This window comes from Schistocerca nitens, chromosome 3, assembly GCF_023898315.1.
Source record: "Schistocerca nitens isolate TAMUIC-IGC-003100 chromosome 3, iqSchNite1.1, whole genome shotgun sequence".
NCBI lineage: Eukaryota > Metazoa > Arthropoda > Insecta > Orthoptera > Acrididae > Schistocerca > Schistocerca nitens.
In genome coordinates, this window is record NC_064616.1 from 977,825,065 (window position 1) to 977,843,905 (window position 18,841).

At 44.7% G+C, this 18,841-nt stretch overlaps 1 protein-coding gene across 1 annotated transcript in view; it reads right to left on the bottom strand.

Annotated features, from left to right (window-relative positions):
- Nucleotides 1-481: 481 nt before the first annotated feature.
- The window catches only part of LOC126247995 (homeobox protein engrailed-like ceh-16), a 194,222-nt gene continuing 175,862 nt past the window's right edge, over nt 482-18,841 (bottom strand). The window contains exon 5 of the mRNA XM_049948576.1: nt 482-722. Coding sequence (XP_049804533.1) covers nt 548-722 — 175 coding nt within the window. The 3' untranslated portion in view covers nt 482-547. The remainder of the gene's footprint in view (nt 723-18,841) is intronic.

An 18,841-nucleotide genomic window follows, 5' to 3' on the forward strand; every position in this document is an offset into this window, starting at 1 on the left:
GTCGGGGACGTGCAGCAGGCATTTACAGACTTCTTCACGCAGCAAGGACGGTGTTTTACCAACCGGGTATCTTCAACTTGGTGCGTTGGATGATTGTGTCATTGTTCGCTGGAATTTTGCCTGCTTGACATATCTATTCTGGACTGTACGGCCTTCGAACGGAAACTTTTTGATCTCCCCTTATAAAACAGTATTTTTTCAAACGGGATTTGAATGAAACAAGTAAATATAATTAGCAAACACTGCATTACTATAATCAACGATTTCGACCACAGATTTAGTCGCAGTTTTCTGTTAGTAAAGACCTCAAGTACCTTACATTGTTGATAAAAACACTAATTTTCTCAGTAAATTTGACTCATTCATTTTAATCCTGCTGCATGGGAAGTAGCAGTTGCGAAGGTCCTTTAAGGTTTCACTACTACTGAAGATGAAGCATCTGCCACAGACAAGGAGTGGGTAATTATTTACAAAATCTGTCTCTCGCTGGTACACGAATTTATTTCTAATTCTACAGTGATACGTAAAAAAGAGTGTGAAGAGGCTGCTAGAAGGTGATCTGCGCAGAGCCGTGTTGGGCGGCGCCGAAGTGTGCCGGGTGCAGCAGCGGCGGAAAGCCATGCGTGGGCGGCGGGGGTGGCGGAGGCGGCGGCGGCGGCGGTGGCGGCGGTGGTAGCGTCGCAGGCGTGGGCACTGGCGCACCCCCACACCAGTTGAAAAGCCTGCAATCACAACAAAACGGTCCTACAGAGTCCAGATTACTTGGCTTAAGGTCTTCATGTGGGCCCTACTTCTCTTTTATTGTGAACTGTATGCAGGAAAGATTGGCTGTGCAGTTCGAGATTGTAAAGTTAGTGATCTACAAAACACTAAAACTCTAAAATGTTGAGCAATCACGCGATGACCCACCCATTGTGCTTCTCCATGTCCGCGTTGCTATATCTAGAAAAATAGGAATTGTTCTCGGAAGGCCAGACATAACACCTATTTTGCGACCACCGAAGAAGATAAAGGAGCTCCTGCGATCGGTTAAGGCAAGTCTCGACGCTAGGGTACCTCGAATCGAGAACTTGAAAAGCCAACCATTTCTGAACTACTCCTCACAAATAAACGCAGAATAATGTTTGATGAAACGAAAATCTTGTCCCAGCTTCTACACACGGGGAAGAGCACTACAGTGTAGAACATTAGAGTACCAACGGGAAAATGTGAATATGTCAGCCACAGCTAAAGCAATTATACATAATTGTTAGTCAATCCATACAGTATCACAAGGTGTTTACATACATATGTTAAAACATTTAAAACAGAAACGGAATGAAAAGTCCAATAGGTCGCAATAGATGTATTTGTTAAAGTTGATTAGAGACTTACACAACTGGTTTCGCAACTTTTAAATTGCATCGTCTGGTATACATCTGTACAGAAATTTTTCTAAAATTAATACTTTGATAATGGGTAAATAAAATTATCTGAGATGTTTTCAAAGTTCGGAGTGATTAGATTTACTTTTGAATACGTTATGGCAGAGAGCAGTGATCGATGTGTTACAAATATTTACTATCAAAAACAGTCTTGATCACAATTTATTTATTACGGTGACCGGTTTCGACCACTACTGTGGTCATCTTCAGACCTACAAGTCGTATACAAAGCTTTAATTAGAGGGTTGCAGACATTAAGGAAAATACATAAAGTTATAAAGCTATAAAATGATGAATTACCAATGAGTAAGAACCTCCTCCTGCTGGAGAATCACTACTGGAGTAAACTAGTGCACGTCTTACTATATATAATGGAGGCTTCGCCCACGTCTGACGGAATGATGTCATTACTAACCAATGGGTTATAGATCGAACAACAATGTAAAAATGGTTCAAATGGCTCTGAGCACTATGGGACTCAACTGCTGTGGTCATAAGTCCCCTAGAACTTAGAACTACTTAAACCGAACTAACCTAAGGACAGCACACAACACCCAGCTATCACGAGGCAGAGAAAATCCCTGACCCCGCCGGGAATCGAACCAACAATGTAAAATTTCTTAGTTAAAAGAACATTGTCAAGAAAGAAAAATAAACACACACTAAACTTAGCTTATTTAACAGCTATTGTCAATTAAGAAGCGTTAGAAATATTTAAACGTGTAGGATAAATGAACTTCGTTTTGCCAGTACATGGGTTGCCCTCTCAAGGCACACCTCGGAGTGTGCTATAAAGCGTGTCAGTGAAACTACCTCTTTGCTTTCGGCACTGATTCCCACACATTTCGCAATATGACGACATTTTGACAACCTTTGACCATGCTCTTCCTCCCCTCCCCTCCTCCCGTATACAGGATAGAACCAGTAGGGACCATTGAAAACCATTCGACGAAATCTGAACGCGATCCGAAGCAGCAAAGATTGTTTACGCTTTTTCAGCCATCCTGTTTTGTACCCTCCTGTGGCGTGATCACGGAGGGGTGTAACACTGGCACACGAGTGACTGAAACGGCAAAGGGCACCTCTAAGAGCCCTGAGTTCGCCAACATCGTTAATGTCACATGCAGATGATTTTTGGCACTTTAAAAATGTACAGAGACAGCCATTTACTGATTTCCAGGCGGTTGTGTGATGGACAACCATTTCCACACACCTCAGCTGAGTGGTACTACGTAGCTGAACGAGTGCCTGTTGACCGTACGCAATGTCTAAGGACTGTAGTCAGCGATGTCTGTCACGCGGGCGCCTAAGATTCAATGAATGGCTGACTCTGGACAGGGACATTTCTAACATGCCCAACAATGGTGCGTCGATGGCACCGAGGGTGTTGCCGAACTGGGAGGTCTTAGAGGGCTCTCTTTACTGTTTTATGTGTCAATGTCGCAGCAGATCAGAGCTGTGTGTAGTAAAGAGGTTCTTCTTGATAGAAGCTGTGCACTATGCTTGGATACCTCCATTGAAAGATCCTTTTGCGGGGGAAACAATCAGCGTTAGAGGCCTATCCACCTCGCAGTTGTAATCTGTCACCACAGCCCACACCTCGTTGCATTCCGGATTACTGCCAGAGACGTCTCGTGTAATACTAGCAGTGCCATTTTTATATTAAATAAGTACAGGTACCTCTTTTAGCACAATATTGCCTCTTTATGTAAATGAATGGTGGAGGGGAGGAGGTTGGGGGAAGGAGGAAGAAAGGGAAGGAAAGAACCTACTCATGTAAGCTGCATCGTAAGTTTATGCGGAATCAGCGGCGAAGTGTGAAAATGTGTGCCGACCGGGATTGGAAGGCAGGATCTCCTGATTTCTTTATTAATCACAGCTTCCAATGTTTCACTTTAAAAAAAAGGAACAAACTTTATTGGCATTATCAGAGTATTATAAGGTACACTAAAGAAAATATCGAATAAAAATAAACCTCTACCAAGAATCGCCGGCCGCGGTGGTCTAGCGGTTCTGGCGCTGCAGTCCGGAACCGCGGGACTGCTACGGTCGCAGGTTCGAATCCTGCCTCGGGCATGGGTGTGTGTGATGTCCTTAGGTTAGTTAGGTTTAAGTAGTTCTAAGTTCTAGGGGACTTATGACCTAAGATGTTGAGTCCCATAGTGCTCAGAGCCATTTGAACCATTTTTGAACCAAGAATCGAACACGGATCGGCAGTTTGATAGAAAGCAGTATAAACAAAAATCTTCATTCGTACAATCGTAAATGCACCATAAAAGTTAACTTTTCCGGCGGGACCAACATTAGACACTACACTCGAACAAGCGTGCAATAGTCTTTATTAAAAAAGTGAGGGAGCAACGGTAAAATACTGAAAGATGATATTAACTCGAGTACAATCTGTGTTTTGGTCCGCGAGTAGACTAAGAGGAGGAGGTCGTTTGCATACGCATGACAAAGAAAAGTGTGCTCTCACAAAGTGAGACCAGAAAGGTGTGTCGTCAGGCTCCCGATGAGTGGCTCCAGGGATATAGCATAGAATAGTGTGGCAATTAAAGAAAATATCGAATAAAAAGAAACCTGTACCAAGAATCGAACAGGGATCGGCAGTTTGATATGAAGCAGTATAAACAAAATATCTTCATTCGTACAATCATAAATGCACCATAAAAGTCGCCCTTCCGGCGGAACCAACATTAGACACTACACTCGAACAAGCGTGCAAAAGTCTTTTTTAATAAAGTGAGGGAGCAACTGTAAAAAACTGAAAATTGATATCAACTCGAGTACAATCTCGAGCGGATCTGGATCTGGAGCGACGTATGTCGACTGGCCCCGCCTGAATCAGGGATTCGTCGCTGCTTACAGGTGCCGGATGATAGCAATAAAGGGGGTCAGAAAATCCATTTGGCCCATTGCAGGGAATAGGAAACGGTGCCGCACCTTGTCGAATGCGCTATCAAAAACAATGGCAACCACCTGGGGCCGGAGTCTGCACGCCGCTGCCAGCGCAATTAAATCGCGACATTCCACTGTGGCCGTTTTTATATTAACTGAGCCACCGGGAGTTGGTCTGCTCTGGTGATCTTGCGACAAGGCGAAGCCATGAATCGTGTAAAAATTTTATAGTCTGCGTTAAGCAGAGTTATGGGACGGTAATGTGCTGTTGTCGCTCCTGATGTCGGTTCGTGGATTGATACAACAATTCACGAGACAAAGGCTAGGGGTACGGCGTTGTCCGTCGTCAACAGTTCGTGAAACATTGTCGTCCACCGCGACGCAGTCCGCGCAAGGAAGGCGCGAAGAATTTCTGTCGGCAATCCGTTAACGCCACGTGATTTACTGAAAGCACCTTTGACGATTGCATCGTTGACCTCGTCACAGTAATCGGCTCCGTCAGCTTGCCTGTCTCGTCGCTGGCGAGGGCGAGTGTGACGTATGGTAACACAACCTACTCAGCACGGTTATTGGTAGGCTCCCTCTGGTACATTGTGCGGCGGCAGTAGTCTACTAGGCATTGACGATTTCGACCTGACAATTACGCCCAGGGCGCGAGAGGTATAGACCTCGCTGATTAGTTGTCGTCGTTGTTTCCCATCGGACGCTGTAAGGTGCACGATGGGGCGTTCCTGGTCCTCACCACCGCCCCCTGCAGTCTACGGCGTGTCAAAGTCACGACTTGTGCCTTAATTCTGCTGCGTTACCTCTGGGTTTCAGGGGTTGGCGGCTGGGCGTCCAGGTCGCGTAGAACGTCGTAGAAATAGTCGGTAGTGTCTCGGCGTCAGACAGCTGTTTCTATGCCGTACTGAATCGAGGTATGTCAATTGCAGGTTTGTCACAGTGCAGCCACCAAGTTAAGGTTGTGCAGCACTTAGGCAAGCGACGTTCACAGGTGGCTCGTGTCTCGGTAACGCGTTGAAGACATTCGGGATCGCAGAGTTGGGAGACGTTTAATTTCCACAGTGCAGGACTGCGCCAGACCACTTGTTGTGGGAGGAGAATATTGCAGATGTAGGCACAGTGGTGCGTAAAGGCCAACGGCCAAGGATCTTCTACATCTTGGAGTGCACATATTAGTTGCCGAGAGACATAAATACTCTCGGAGTGACCTGTCTGGTAAGTGTTTCCAGGTGCGTCGCCGTGCCGCAGTCTCACGGAGTAACAGATCGCGGACTACAAGGCACAGTTCTTGAAAGATGTTGTAGTGGGGCATTTGATCCAAATAAAATCACACCTCAGCGAGTAATGCTCATAGCTTCCACGAAATTCTGAGTAGAAGTGTGTTCTGTCGTCTCTGCAGGTGGAGCCTGACGGACCGTAAACGTTGAAACTACGCGTCCCCATGACGGTGATCGCCACGCCTATGGCGGACGGAAGGTATGTGACATCAGCTACCGGATTGCTGATCGCCGTTTTTCGGTATGGGAAGTCAATGAGAGAGGGGCGAGGCACCGGCGAGTGGTGCGGTACGTCACCTGACGGCGCTGGCGTCGGCGTAACTGGGTGTTCGTCTGGGGTGACTCCGTCACCATCGAGTGGTTCGGATCACCGTCGACGTAGTCACTCCACGCCACCGAGGGTGCTGTTATTGTGGCTTTCATCTGATCCACCACGTCCGTAGGAGTGGGGGACGTATCGGTAGCAGTCCATCGGTTCAGGTGCACCTGGGTGAGCCAGCGGAGCTGAGTGCGGCGTCGCGTCGTCATTCTCCGCGGCCTCTGCAGCCTCTGGGGGGAGGTGAGTTGTCTCGTACGATGCCTTCTCTCGAACCTTCGAGCGTTGTCCGTCCCTCTGCGTCGTAGGACGATCCGGGAGGACCGCCGTCGCGGGGACGATAAGCGACGTGACATCCGTGTCATCGGCCGGGAGGGGATCTGTAGTCGTCGCTGGTGGTAGTGGCGCCGGAGTCGCGCCAGGTTGTCAGCGTGACGTTCGACCCCTGCGTTATCAGTGGCAGCTCGAAGGGGCACTGCTACGTGGTCCGACTGACGACTGTCAATGGGAGGAGGAGAGACCGCCGATGCGTAGGTGATCGGTAAAATCGTCACAGTCGGAGACGCCACGGTAGGAGCCGGTAATTGGCTGATGCGCCGCTAAAGACACCGTGACATGAGATGGCCTTCTTTGCCGCGCCCGGAACGGGTCTTGCATTCGCCGTCGTATATAACGACAGCGCGGCACCCGTTGATTTGCAGATAAGACGGCATGTGGCAACGGAGATCGATGGTGATCTGTCGTACACCGTTAAGAACCTGGTACGTTTGGAATTGCACGCAGCCTTCGGCAGTGTGTCCACGTAGGCAGCTGCGTTAACCACTGCGCCACCTGGACACAGTGTGTAACGGCTCCGCTACATGGCTTGACATAGTTTTATACTCAGAACATACCTGGGTGCCCTTCCGACACTCGGGCAACAGCAATAGAAGATTTATTATTCGAAATGATGTTCCATTATCACTCTTAGTATAGTCTGCAAGTGTGAATGAGGGTCGTCTGCTGACGTATGCGTGGGCTGTCTGCTGTGGGTTCTGTGAATGTGGGGATGCAGTTTAGCCAACCATTGTATTAAGCAGAGTGCGACTGCACTGGATCAGAGAGACATAAGGTCCCCGCGCGTTAGCAGGCCCCGTTAGGTTGGCAAATAGCCGCTGTGCAGACCCTCTGAGTCCTTCCGGCCACCGTGTCTCGACCTCGGACGAGGGGAGACGGTTAGGCATTCCATGCTGAGACCCTGGAGAGTATAGACGCTCTGCGTGATGGCTCCTGTAGTCATTTTAGTTAGGAGAGATAGCCAGGTTGGATAAGATTGCTGCTTCTATTTTGTATTACTGATGATGGGCCAGCATTCCATATAATCGTACTACTGAGTAAAGTGAGTGATCAAGGAGTATTTTTCCTGATTTTTATTAAATAATTGTTGTTGTGATATAAAATTCTTAACTTGGTTTCTCTCAGCAACGCCATATTTCCGTTACCATTTCAATTAAGTTATTCAAACTTTCAACTTAAAGTTAACCAATAATCAGAAATATTGTGTAGTGATATTTGCTCTTGCAAATGGTCGTAGGCGTCTTTCATTAAATTTCCAGAGGTGCCATTTTCAAATTGAGGATGCCTGCCAAGGCTTTGCGGAAAGCAAGTATCATGCATAATGGTAACCCTTTAGCATAGGATCTCGTCCATATTAGGAACTCTGTTGTGATGCTGTGAGATTGCTAGGATGTACTAATGAATGATTACACTTCCACAGGTGTTACAATTCCAGTTTGTGAATAATCAGCTTTGCAAATACTGCGTTGCATATACCGCCTTGCCTTGTGGCTTTATTTGTGTGATTTTGGGGGCAATTTTCTTTGCGTGTTATACTCATGTATTTTGGGGAATGTTAAAATACATTGCGTGTGACAAAATAAATGTGCTAGGCTGCGTGTGACGACTGTTCTAGGTTGCGTGTAATTATAGCTTGCGCTAGGCTACGAAAAATAATCCGTCGGGATTCGCGTCGTCAAGATAGGAAATATGTTTTTTCCATCAGCGAAGCTCTATTAATTACGTACTTCGTGCGAAAATGTGATCCCAGTATCCAAAAATGGAGACACGTGGTCGCTCGAGGAGCGGTGTGAGAATGAATAGGTCAGGCGCAGAGGAAGTTACCATTAATCAGGTAGCCACGTTGAGAGAGGAGACAGGCGCGGCTGAGACAATCAACGGGAATATCCCCGATTTCAGTTGCGCTGCGGCAATGCTGAACTTAGAAAATGTGCAGGCTATCTCCCCGACTGATAGCGGGATTTCGGACCCAAGCGCGAGCGCGGACGAAACCGAGACAATAGCGAGCACACAAAGCACGTCGGCTAACACAGACCCGAATAACATGTGGGTGGCCGAATTGGTGAGAGTGATGTAAGACAGTATGGCGAAACAGGAAGAAAGTAATACGAAATTAAACTCAAAACTCGAGGACTTTATGTGTGGAGTAGACACTGAATTAAACTCAAAACTTGAGGGCATTATGACCGGAGTAAGTGCGAGATTTGAAGAGAATAAGACGCTACTTGAAGAGGTTCGAAAGGACGTTGTAAACGAGGTCAACGAAAAATTTGAAGTAGTAGGTAGTAGATTAAGCGCTGTCGAGAAAAAATAGAAAAGAGTTCAGTTCGAAATGGAACAAGTGGAGAAAAATTAGAAAAGGGGCTCCAAACATTAACAGAAAGATGTAACAGCGAAAAGAAAAAGGTGATCAAGCGTATAAAAGACGTCGAAGCAACTCAGAAAAGGGTAGATGCAAGAACTAGAGCACGAGTTAGAAAAACTCGCGGAGAAGGTTGCAGATATTAAAATATCGGAGAGAAACGAGAACGCTTCGTTGCTGAATGCAATAGATAATGAAGAAATCAAATTATTAAGAAGATTTCAGAAAGGCCAATGCGATGTCAACAGGCGACAACGCGATGCTACAAACGAGGTATGTGAACGCGTGGCTCACGTGGAGAATTTTCTAGCGTGCGGAGCCGAAAAGGGAGTCCTCGTGCGCAAAGGCGCACAAGACAGTAGCGAGGGATGTGATTCCGGACATGAGGAGGACTACGAAGAAACTAGCGAGCGTAGGGATATAGTGAAATGCCGGGAAGCACACAGAAACCCGTGCGTAGGTTCCTACAGGAGGGAAGCGGAAGGGTTTGAATACAAACACTTTCTCTCTGTGCGAAAATTCGAAGTCTTCCTCAACTCGGTGAACGGGCTACACCCAAGTGCTTGGCTTGAACAATACCAGTTCTGCCTACCACCCAATTGGCCGGATGAATATAAAATGGAACTTATGTGTGGCATCTCGAGCCGAACCAGCTGTGCGAACGAGAGCTGTAGCGCGCACGTGCACGACGGTACGCGAGTTTCAGCGCGAGTTTCTCTCGGCCTATTGGTCCGAGGCGGCGCAAGACTGGCTAAAGCATAAGACAATGACGTTACCAAATTTAAACCAATCTGGTTTTGCGAGTCCTGCGCGACTGTTCCAAAACATGATGCAGAACAACCAGTTTCTGTACAACCCTTACAGTCCGGGCGAACTGATAAGGCTGTGTAGAATGAAACTTCCAACTCAGCTGCGCCATATCATACTAGCCGGACGATATAAGGACGATATAGAATCGTTTAAACTACTCTTACAGGAGTTAGAGTACGACATCGGCGATTGGGAACATGAAAGGGTACAGTTCGCAGAAAGAGACGATGTAGGACAAAACCGAAAGACGAGTCGTGGCCGCAGTGAAATGCGGAGGCGTACGGGCTCACGGGTAGGCGAGTACTCAGACACTAATTATCAACCGTATAAAGGTAATTGGGGGAACGGGAACAAGTATGGTAAATATACAAACGAATGGCGTAATGGCAATCAAGAAGCGCGATAACCGCAACAGAGCGAAATACGATCACGGTAACCGGCCGAGCTCACCACGAAATAGCAGTGGAAAATACGGGCAGGCCCCGGCGAATAAGAAGGGGGAAATTATTCCCGGTGATGTTGAAATCAGACCGGCTGATCCACGAAAAAACCCACCGGAAATGGAGGGAAAACAACAGTTCTGACCAATGCAGATCGAGGGAGACGGTATTAGTTCACACCCGATGACGGAAATTTGTAAAGTACGTTACATAGGCCAGGAAGACATTAGAGAAACATTACTTCAGGAACAAACGGATAACAGGACTTCAGCTGTTAGTCCGGTGATTGCCATCTCAGTGAAAGCAGTATCACTGGACTGCGTAATCGACACGGGGAGTCCAATCTCGATTGTTAGTGAGGCTGCATTCCGAAAATGCGGGGAGGCGGAAGCTTGGCTTTCATTACTGTTGCGAGGGTCGACGGTGAAAGGGGCAATACACGGTAAAAGTGTAGAAGTCAAGTGGCAGACTAGGATCATGTTCAAATGCTAGGGCGAGGAGTTCGAGGAAAACTTCTTCATTGTGCCCTTAATGAACACTGAAGTAATTTTAGGGGTCCACTTCATGAACGCTCACCAGGCAATTGAAGACTTGGGTGGAGGTATCATGTTTCTAAACAGAGAGGGGAACCCCGTTGAATTGAAGTTCGATAATTGGCTCAAAAGGGACGAGTCTGAAGCCAACTGCCTACAAATTCTCACTTACCCGGGATTGCACCAGGAACCGGAGACGCTTGCAAACTGTATTAGCGGATTGAGATTACCGCTATCCGCCCACGGAAGGGATGGGGTTTTCAGAAAAATAATCGAAGAAAGCATGCACAGTGTACGAGACATGCCAGAGGACGCACGTTTAAAATTGCTAGAGGTTATAAGGAATCACGAAAGAATATTTTCGGACGCACTACGTGCGATAAAAGGCTTTGAATACAAGTTACAAGTACGGGAACTCAAAAAGTTTTTCGTTAGGTCGTACCCCATTCTGTTAGCACAGGAAGAAAAAGTGGAGGCAGAGGTCGCGAAGATGCTCGACCAGGACGTAGTCGAACGCGTCGTGAGATCGTACAACTCGCCACTTTTAGTAGAACCAAAAAAGGACGAATCGGTGAGATTTGTGCTGGATTCTCGGCAGATCAACACAATTATTAAAGCAGAAACAGACAGACCGGAGAGCATGGAAGAATTCTTCATCAGGTTGCCCTCCACGGGGTGGGTGCACGCAACGACTGTGGTTATATTGGGTTAGATAGAGCAGCAATCAGTCGTGGAATTAAGTTGCTTTAAAATGACATTTATAGTCACAACGCAGATCAGATTTCGACCTGTGTCAGGTCATTATCAATGCAGTGCGGAATTGTTGCAGTTGTTCGTGCTCAAGTGAATGCTTACACAGTTCAACCATCTGATCTGCGTTGTGACTATAAATGTCATATTAAAGCAACTTAATTCCACTAGTGATTGCTGCTCTATCTAACCCATGGAAGAATTATTGCAACATTTCCATGGAGTGAAGGTCCATTGATCTGAGAAGAGTTGCTGGCAAATCGTGTTGCATCCAGAGTGTAGGCAGCATACCGCATATTTGTGTTATGGGAACTGCTATTATTTTAAACAGCTTCCGTTCGGACTGAATGTTTCGGCGGCAGCGTTCATACGAGGCCTGAACAGTAGCCTTGCTGAGGACCTACGTGGGAGAATTACATTATACATTGACGACGTGCTAATAGCAGAGAAATCCTGGGAAGAACACAGTGAGGTGTTGAACCGATTATTAGACGCTTTTGAACGAGCCAGTACAACAGTGATACTAGATAAATCTCAATTTGGGCGTAAAAGAATGAAGTTTCTAGGTCACATAGTTCCGGCATACAACCCGACCCTGAGAGAATTAAGGCGATTGCTGAATTTCCAAGGCCAACAACGAAGAGGCAACTAAGAGGATTCTTATTCGATAGGTTGAAGGAGGCATTAGTAAATGCACCTGTTCTAGCACATCCAGACTTGAGTCGCGATTTCTACCTCATGACGGACAGTTCGGCGAACGGCATTGGTGCGGCTCTGCTTCAAGGAGCAGACGCTAACGATTCGTCGACCGGGAAACCCGTTCCTTTCGCGACCAGAGTGCTGTTGCGAGCAGAAAGAAACTACTCGGTCACGGACCTTCAGGGGCTGGTAGTTGTCTTCGCGTTCAGTGAATTTAGATACTTCTTATACGGAAGGAACACGAAGGTATTTACCGACCATCGGGCACTACAATTCCTCATGTCGACAAAGTTGGCCCACGGCATGTTATCTCGCTGGGCGCTTTACCTACAAGAATACAACTTTACAATCGAGTATATGCCAGGGAAAAAGAACCTGATTTCAGACGCTCTCTCTCGGGTTCCGATAGGCCTAAGACATGGAGTAGACTGACTCGGGCGAAAACAATTTCAGCATTTTGTAGCTGAAAAATGTCACTTTCGAAAACTTTGTGACAATGTCACTAAAGAACGTCGGCTGCGAACAAGACAAGGACCCCATACTCAAAGAAGTGAAGGAAAAGTGGAGGGACAGAAATCAAGTTGCTATACGGCAATATTACAGGGTAGCAAACGGGATTCTTTTCCGGAAACGGAGCATAGAAGACCCGCGATGGCTAGTGGTAATACCTGAGGAAACGATCAATAAACTAGTGTGGTACACCCATCTAAGCTATGGACACTTCGGGGCACGGAAGAGCTTTCAGAAGCTACGCGAGGCGTGCTATTTTAACAATATGCTAAAAAGAATACAGCGGGTAATCAGAGTGTGTAAGCCGTGTCAAAGGATCCCAAATCTTTCGCCGCTCCGATGTACCCGATAATTCCAAACAGAAGTCGCTGCGGTGGAGTTGTTCGGGCCAATAACTCGGATGAAGTCTGGCTACGCATATGTTCTCGTCTGCTTTACTCCGCCGAGGAAAGCAACGGGCAAAACGGTGACGGCGGCATTTGTTAACGATTTCGTGCGAGAGGTCGGGCCGAACCGCGGTATTGACTGTCTAGGCGTGGTTGAATTACAGACAACGCGAGCCGTGTACCTTCTTCCTGGTGGAATGACTGGAACTGATCGGCTGTCGGGCCCCCTCCGTCTAATAGGCGCGGCTCATGCATGGTTGTTAATATCTTTGGGCGGATTTAGTGACATCTCTGAATAGTCGAAGGGGCTGTGTCTGTGATACAATATCCATAGTCAACGTCTATCTTCAGGAGTTCTGGGAACTGGGGTGAAGAAAAACTTTTTTTTTATGTGTGTATATTCTATTTCTGTACTACCGGAAATAACATGGCATCTTGTAAATAACTTGTACTTTTCTTATAAAAATCTTTTGCTCTGATTATTGTTGTCGCTTTATGCTATGAATTTGAAATATTGTCCTGAATCATTGTTATGAATAAAGTCTTCACCAAGCTTGATCGCTCCGTAATATCCCGTAGCCATTCACACAACGCCATGTGATGTTAAAGTTTATTTGCTCTGCACACACCTCAGGATTCTTGTTCAGTCTGCTCATGTTGGTTACGTTAACGTCATGTAAGTAGCAGGACCACTGCCATTTTATGTGCCGTATGTCAACAAGTTTAGAAGAACAGTGCATACTGGTTTTGTAACTGTTATTTCATGTATAGTTATATGTGATGTTCTATTTTTGACAGAATATCTGATGATGGCATACGCCGAAACGCGTCATTTAGTATTCAGTTAATGGTTCAAATGGCTCTAAGCACTATGGGACTTAACATCTGAGGTCATCAGTCCCCTAGACTTAGAACTACTTAAACCTAACTAACCCAAGAACATCACACACATCCATGCCCGAGGCAGGATTCGAACCTGCGACCGTAGCAGCAGCGCGGTTCCGGACTGAAGCGCCTAGAACCGCTATTCCACAGCGGCCGGCTGTTCAGTTAATGGATTATTACCTTACGACCTACTCAGCTTTCTACAGACTACTTATGTGAATACGCGAAATTTGAAATAAGTGTTGTACATATCCACTTAATCATGTTCTGAAGAGGCCATTTCCTCTTTCCATCATTTAAAATTGATTAATATGTATCTGTTGATTAAGTTGCTACAGATGCAATTAACATGTAACTAATGACGCTGATGTGTCGTTAGGGATACAAAGCTGAGTACAAAAGTTCCCTTCGGGAAAATGGAACATTGCCAGATCATAGCGACTGTTTGTTTGAAAAGGTGTGATTGTGTCCATCAATTAAAAAACCAACTGAATATAGCACTTAAACACTTATTCAGCAATCTAATTGTGTGAACAGTAAATATATTGTGCACAAAACTGTATTGCAGGCTACGTATGTACAAATCATACTCATAGACACAAACCTGTGTACGTTTTACAGCCTTTGAAAAGTAGCAGGTATAATAACCCATGTGCATGAGAAAGTGATGTTGACATTCGTATATCGGTACTTCAATTTCACAATAAAGCCTATCTCTTGTCAACAATCTGTCCCCGTCCCTCTGGACCGCTGGGAGTGACGCGTTACGTCACCTGCTGCGTTGCCCCCCAGGGTAGCAGGAGCAGCAGAGAGGTGGCGCGTGTCGTACGTCTGTTATTAGCTCACGCTGGCTACTTCCTCCGCTTTCGGCTGTTATTCTGGCACCGTACTGCGGCGTGCGCTCCATTCGGTGCAGCAGGCGCACATATTGATTGCATATTTTTCGATAGCTCAACAATCCAAGCAACTGCCACTTTCCCTCATTATGGACCATGACATACTGAAAACCCCACTTGCACTTACTTTAGGTATTTCATGTAATGGTATGATGGGACCGTGAGCGTTAGTACTGTATAATACAGATTTACCTACACAATGGGTATTTCCATCAGTGTTATCGATTTACTGTTCAATCCCATTCGTGAATTGAACGATCGATAGTTACTGCGAATGCCTCCGTATGCTCCCTAATTACTTTTATTCTGAAGTACCGACACCGGGTGTACGATTTTGGTGGCTTATTAGTTGAATGCGTTCTCCGAATACACGTACTTAAGATTTATCTAAAAGGTTTTCGTGAGAACTACGTCTTCTGTTTCCAGGGATTCCATTTAAGTTGTCTCCAAGTATCTGTGTTATACAATGTATGGGCTTTATCGATCTATAAATATACGAGTAACGGGCCTTTGAATTCATTCTATGTTTTTTGTCATGCCTATTTGATAAGAACTCCAAATACCGGAATAACACCCAAGAACTGGTCCCTTCCTCAGTAATGATTTCACGTGCTCGTCCTAAATACCCCTAAATTCTTATATGACGTGACGTGCTCTAGAGCTCACGACTAACCTTGTAATCGGATACTATTGGTTTTTTCTCCTTGTTACTGGTACTATCTTGTATTTATGCACATTTAAAGAAAGCTGCAATTCATTACACCAGGTGGAAACGTTGTCCAAATCTTTCTGCAGTTCCTTACGGTCGTCTTTTTCGTGGACAGCAGCATCGCCAGCGAACACTCTCATATCACTGTTCATACTATTTGACCAGTCGCTGACCTATATTGAGAACAGTGCAGGTCCTATTACGTTTTCTTGGAGCACACCCAATATTACTTTCGTTTCTGTGGAACAATCCTGTATTAACGAAATTACGTCTCAGTAGTGGAAGAGTGTAAATTGAATAGAGTGAATGTAATTTTGCATCATAAAGTTAAAGAGTTCATAAATATTTTCGTCTTGAGCAATAGTTAAAGAAAAGTTGTTTTAGTAGTTTTGCTGAAAGGTATAATGAAAATTTTAGTTAAAGTAATAACACGTCCATGCTTTAGTACATTACAGACAAATAAAGTCAAACTATTTTGTTTTAAAAGTTTTCTTAACTGTTGCAAAGTGTTATAGTAAAAGTTTGCTTACGTAAAATTCAGTCAGAGTGAAGTAAATTTACTAGAATCTGTTAAATGAGTATACAGAGTTAGTTCAAAGAGTAGCTTTTGAAAGTAAATTGCAGTAAGAAAGAGGTTTTCTTGAAGTGAAATGTTCGGTATAAAAAGTGTGTTCTTTAGTATCTAAGTATTTTAGCATTTAAGTTTGTTGGTTATGGAAAATGCTTTTCTAAAGATACCCCCTGGCCAAATTGTTTTTAGCTTCCTTGAAGTTATCTACTGGGCTTTTGCTTTTTAAAAAAAATTTAATGTATAAGGGTGTAGCAGTCAGATAATTCCAGTGTCTGCACCAACATTGTTTACGTGAAGTAATATTTATTTGAAGAAGCAACTTAAACAGTAACAAGAAAGTAGGCAAAATTCATCCTTCTGCTTTTACAATAATTCATTGTTTCATTGCCTGGATAGGCTGGCGACCGTTGTTATATACTTCAAACCACTAAATGAACTTGGAACTGAGTTGTCCTAGCTTCAGTTTAATACTATTCATACTGCGTTTCTTTCTAACCGCTGGGTAAAAACTTAGGAAAAGAATTGAATAATCTGATTTACTGATCCATTAGATACAACACACGGTCAAATCCTGTAAAAAGGATAACTCTATTGATTAGCTTTTCCTATTAACAGGACTATCTTCCCATAGTGTACTTTATTTGTAAATTAAACTAAATTTAGTAAGAGGGTTATACGTGGCAACATAGAGACAGGGTTTTCTGTTATTTAGGTAAAAGCATACCAAATTACAATAGTAGTGGTAGGGTTACATGAGGACAACACTAAACGTGAACAACAGTAATGCACTCTGATGGCTGTCATAGAGAGTTGCAACTCTCATCAATTCACATACCGCCGGCTGGTGTGGCCGAGCCGTTCTAGGCGCTACAGTCTGGAACCGCGTGATCGCTACGGTCGCAGGTTCGAATCCTGCCTGGGGCATGGATGTGTGTGATGTCCTTAGGTTAGTTAGGTTTAAGTAGTTCTAAGTTCTAGGGGACTGATGACCTCAGAAGTTAAGTCCCATAGTGCCCAGAAAAAAAAATACATACCCACCGAAGGTGTGCTTGTGTATACAGTTACTTTGGCATCCTTTTTTGTTAGACAGTTTATATCTATAAATAATATATCCAATCACTCTCTCTCTCTCTCTCTCTCTCTCTCTCTCTCTCTCTCTCTCTCTGTCACTCACACAATCACTCATCCACTCACTCATTCACTCCAATGAACAGTCAATAAATAGTTAGAGTACAGCAGAGTTTCGGCTCTTCCACTCCAGATGACTCGTTTTCGTCATGATGAGACAGACTGTCAGTTATTAGGCTTCAGTATAAACCACATGTCACTTAGACTCAGAATTAACGTGACGTACCACGTGTGGAGAATCACCTGCAACGTCATCCAGGCACGCCAGGTAATTGCCAAACGAGACAGAACGTGTGTCAGTACATCGTCCACCTAAACGTACCTACAACTGGCATCTGGTATTGTCTGGTACGCATAGATTTTAGATCCCAGACCTACGAACTCAACAATCTGACACACATTCGCCTCGTCTTTCATCAAACCGATAACATTGTTGTCTGACATAATACTATGCGGATTATTGGTTTCATATCAAGACATGTCGTATGTGTAGGAATGGCATCTTATCACTTCATATTAACTACAGTCTAATAAAGCAACTTTGGGTCTCCAAAATAAGGTATCACAAACTCATATTGAAAACGGTAGATATGGAGCTTTCACAGGTCCAATACACCACATACTAACATAAACAGGTTTCGTGAACTCTAATGCAAACTTCTTCACCTCTAGAGGCACAAATTCTCCATGGATGATGGTGGCCCATGTCATGGTGTTATCTTACAGTCTCGGCTGTCTTTCCAAAAAATTGTGTAATTAATTAGTGGATAAAAACCTTTTTCACAGGCACACAACATGGGTTATCATTTGCCTGTGCTTAGATTTATATACTCCTTCAACCAGGAGACCTAGCTGATCTGCATAATTCAGGTGACTAATCAGTTCCACAGTTAAATTTGAGACATTGCTGGTGATTTTTATAATGTATAATAAATATTTTTGTCGCACAGCATTCTCGTCAGCTTCGGGAGGGAAACATGTTGAACTTAAATGTGATTTGAGACTTTCTCGGCGTATTCCATTCGTGAAATCTTCTCGGGTGATCAGCCGAGTAAAGGCGTCGTCTTCTCGCAACGTTTCGAAGGGTTTCGTACCCATCATCTTCAAGCTTGAAGATGATGGGTACGAAACCCTTCGAAACGTTGCGAGAAGACGACGCCTTTACTCGGCTGATCACCCGAGAAGATTTCACGAATGTTGAACTTGGTGCTCTGGACACAGCGGCAAATTGCTGTGCTACTCATGCAAACCGTTAGGGTATACCAACCATGTCTCCAAGACATTTCCTCCACCAGAATCATCTGTCACTGTAGAAAAATCTATTTAGTTGATCCCAGGACGAGTCAGCCACCGACAACTCACAGTAGGCAGAAATTCTTGTGTGGCGAACCGATGTCAGTTGTTAATATCTAAATTTAGGATGTAACGTTAATCAAAAATTTTTTCATGGGCAGTTCACCAATTCGAGAGTTATTTGCCTTGAGATGTCTATTAGTACTTTGACATAGTCCCCCACAAGCCCTGCACTCAAAGAACCACAACATGTCGACATCAATTACGAAGGCTTGAAACTCTTAAAGCTTTTTAAATAAACTTCATGAACATTCTACGCCGTTATTCTTCATGTCTACATATCTGCAGCCCTCTTCTGCTAGAGTGCTCCGAATTGTAGAGTGTAAGAGGGCGATTTGTGCATGACTATTTCAGTGGGTAAGAAACAGCGTGCTGTAATCATGGCTTCATCTACACATGGAGCACCCTCTCTTTGAACATGACAATGCTACACCATACACGTGCACTGCCTTTGCTTCACCGTCCATACAATACCGACTTAGCCACATTCGATTTTAATCTGTTTCCAGAACTTAAAGAATACCTTCGAGGACCTTGCTTAGGTTTTAATGAAGG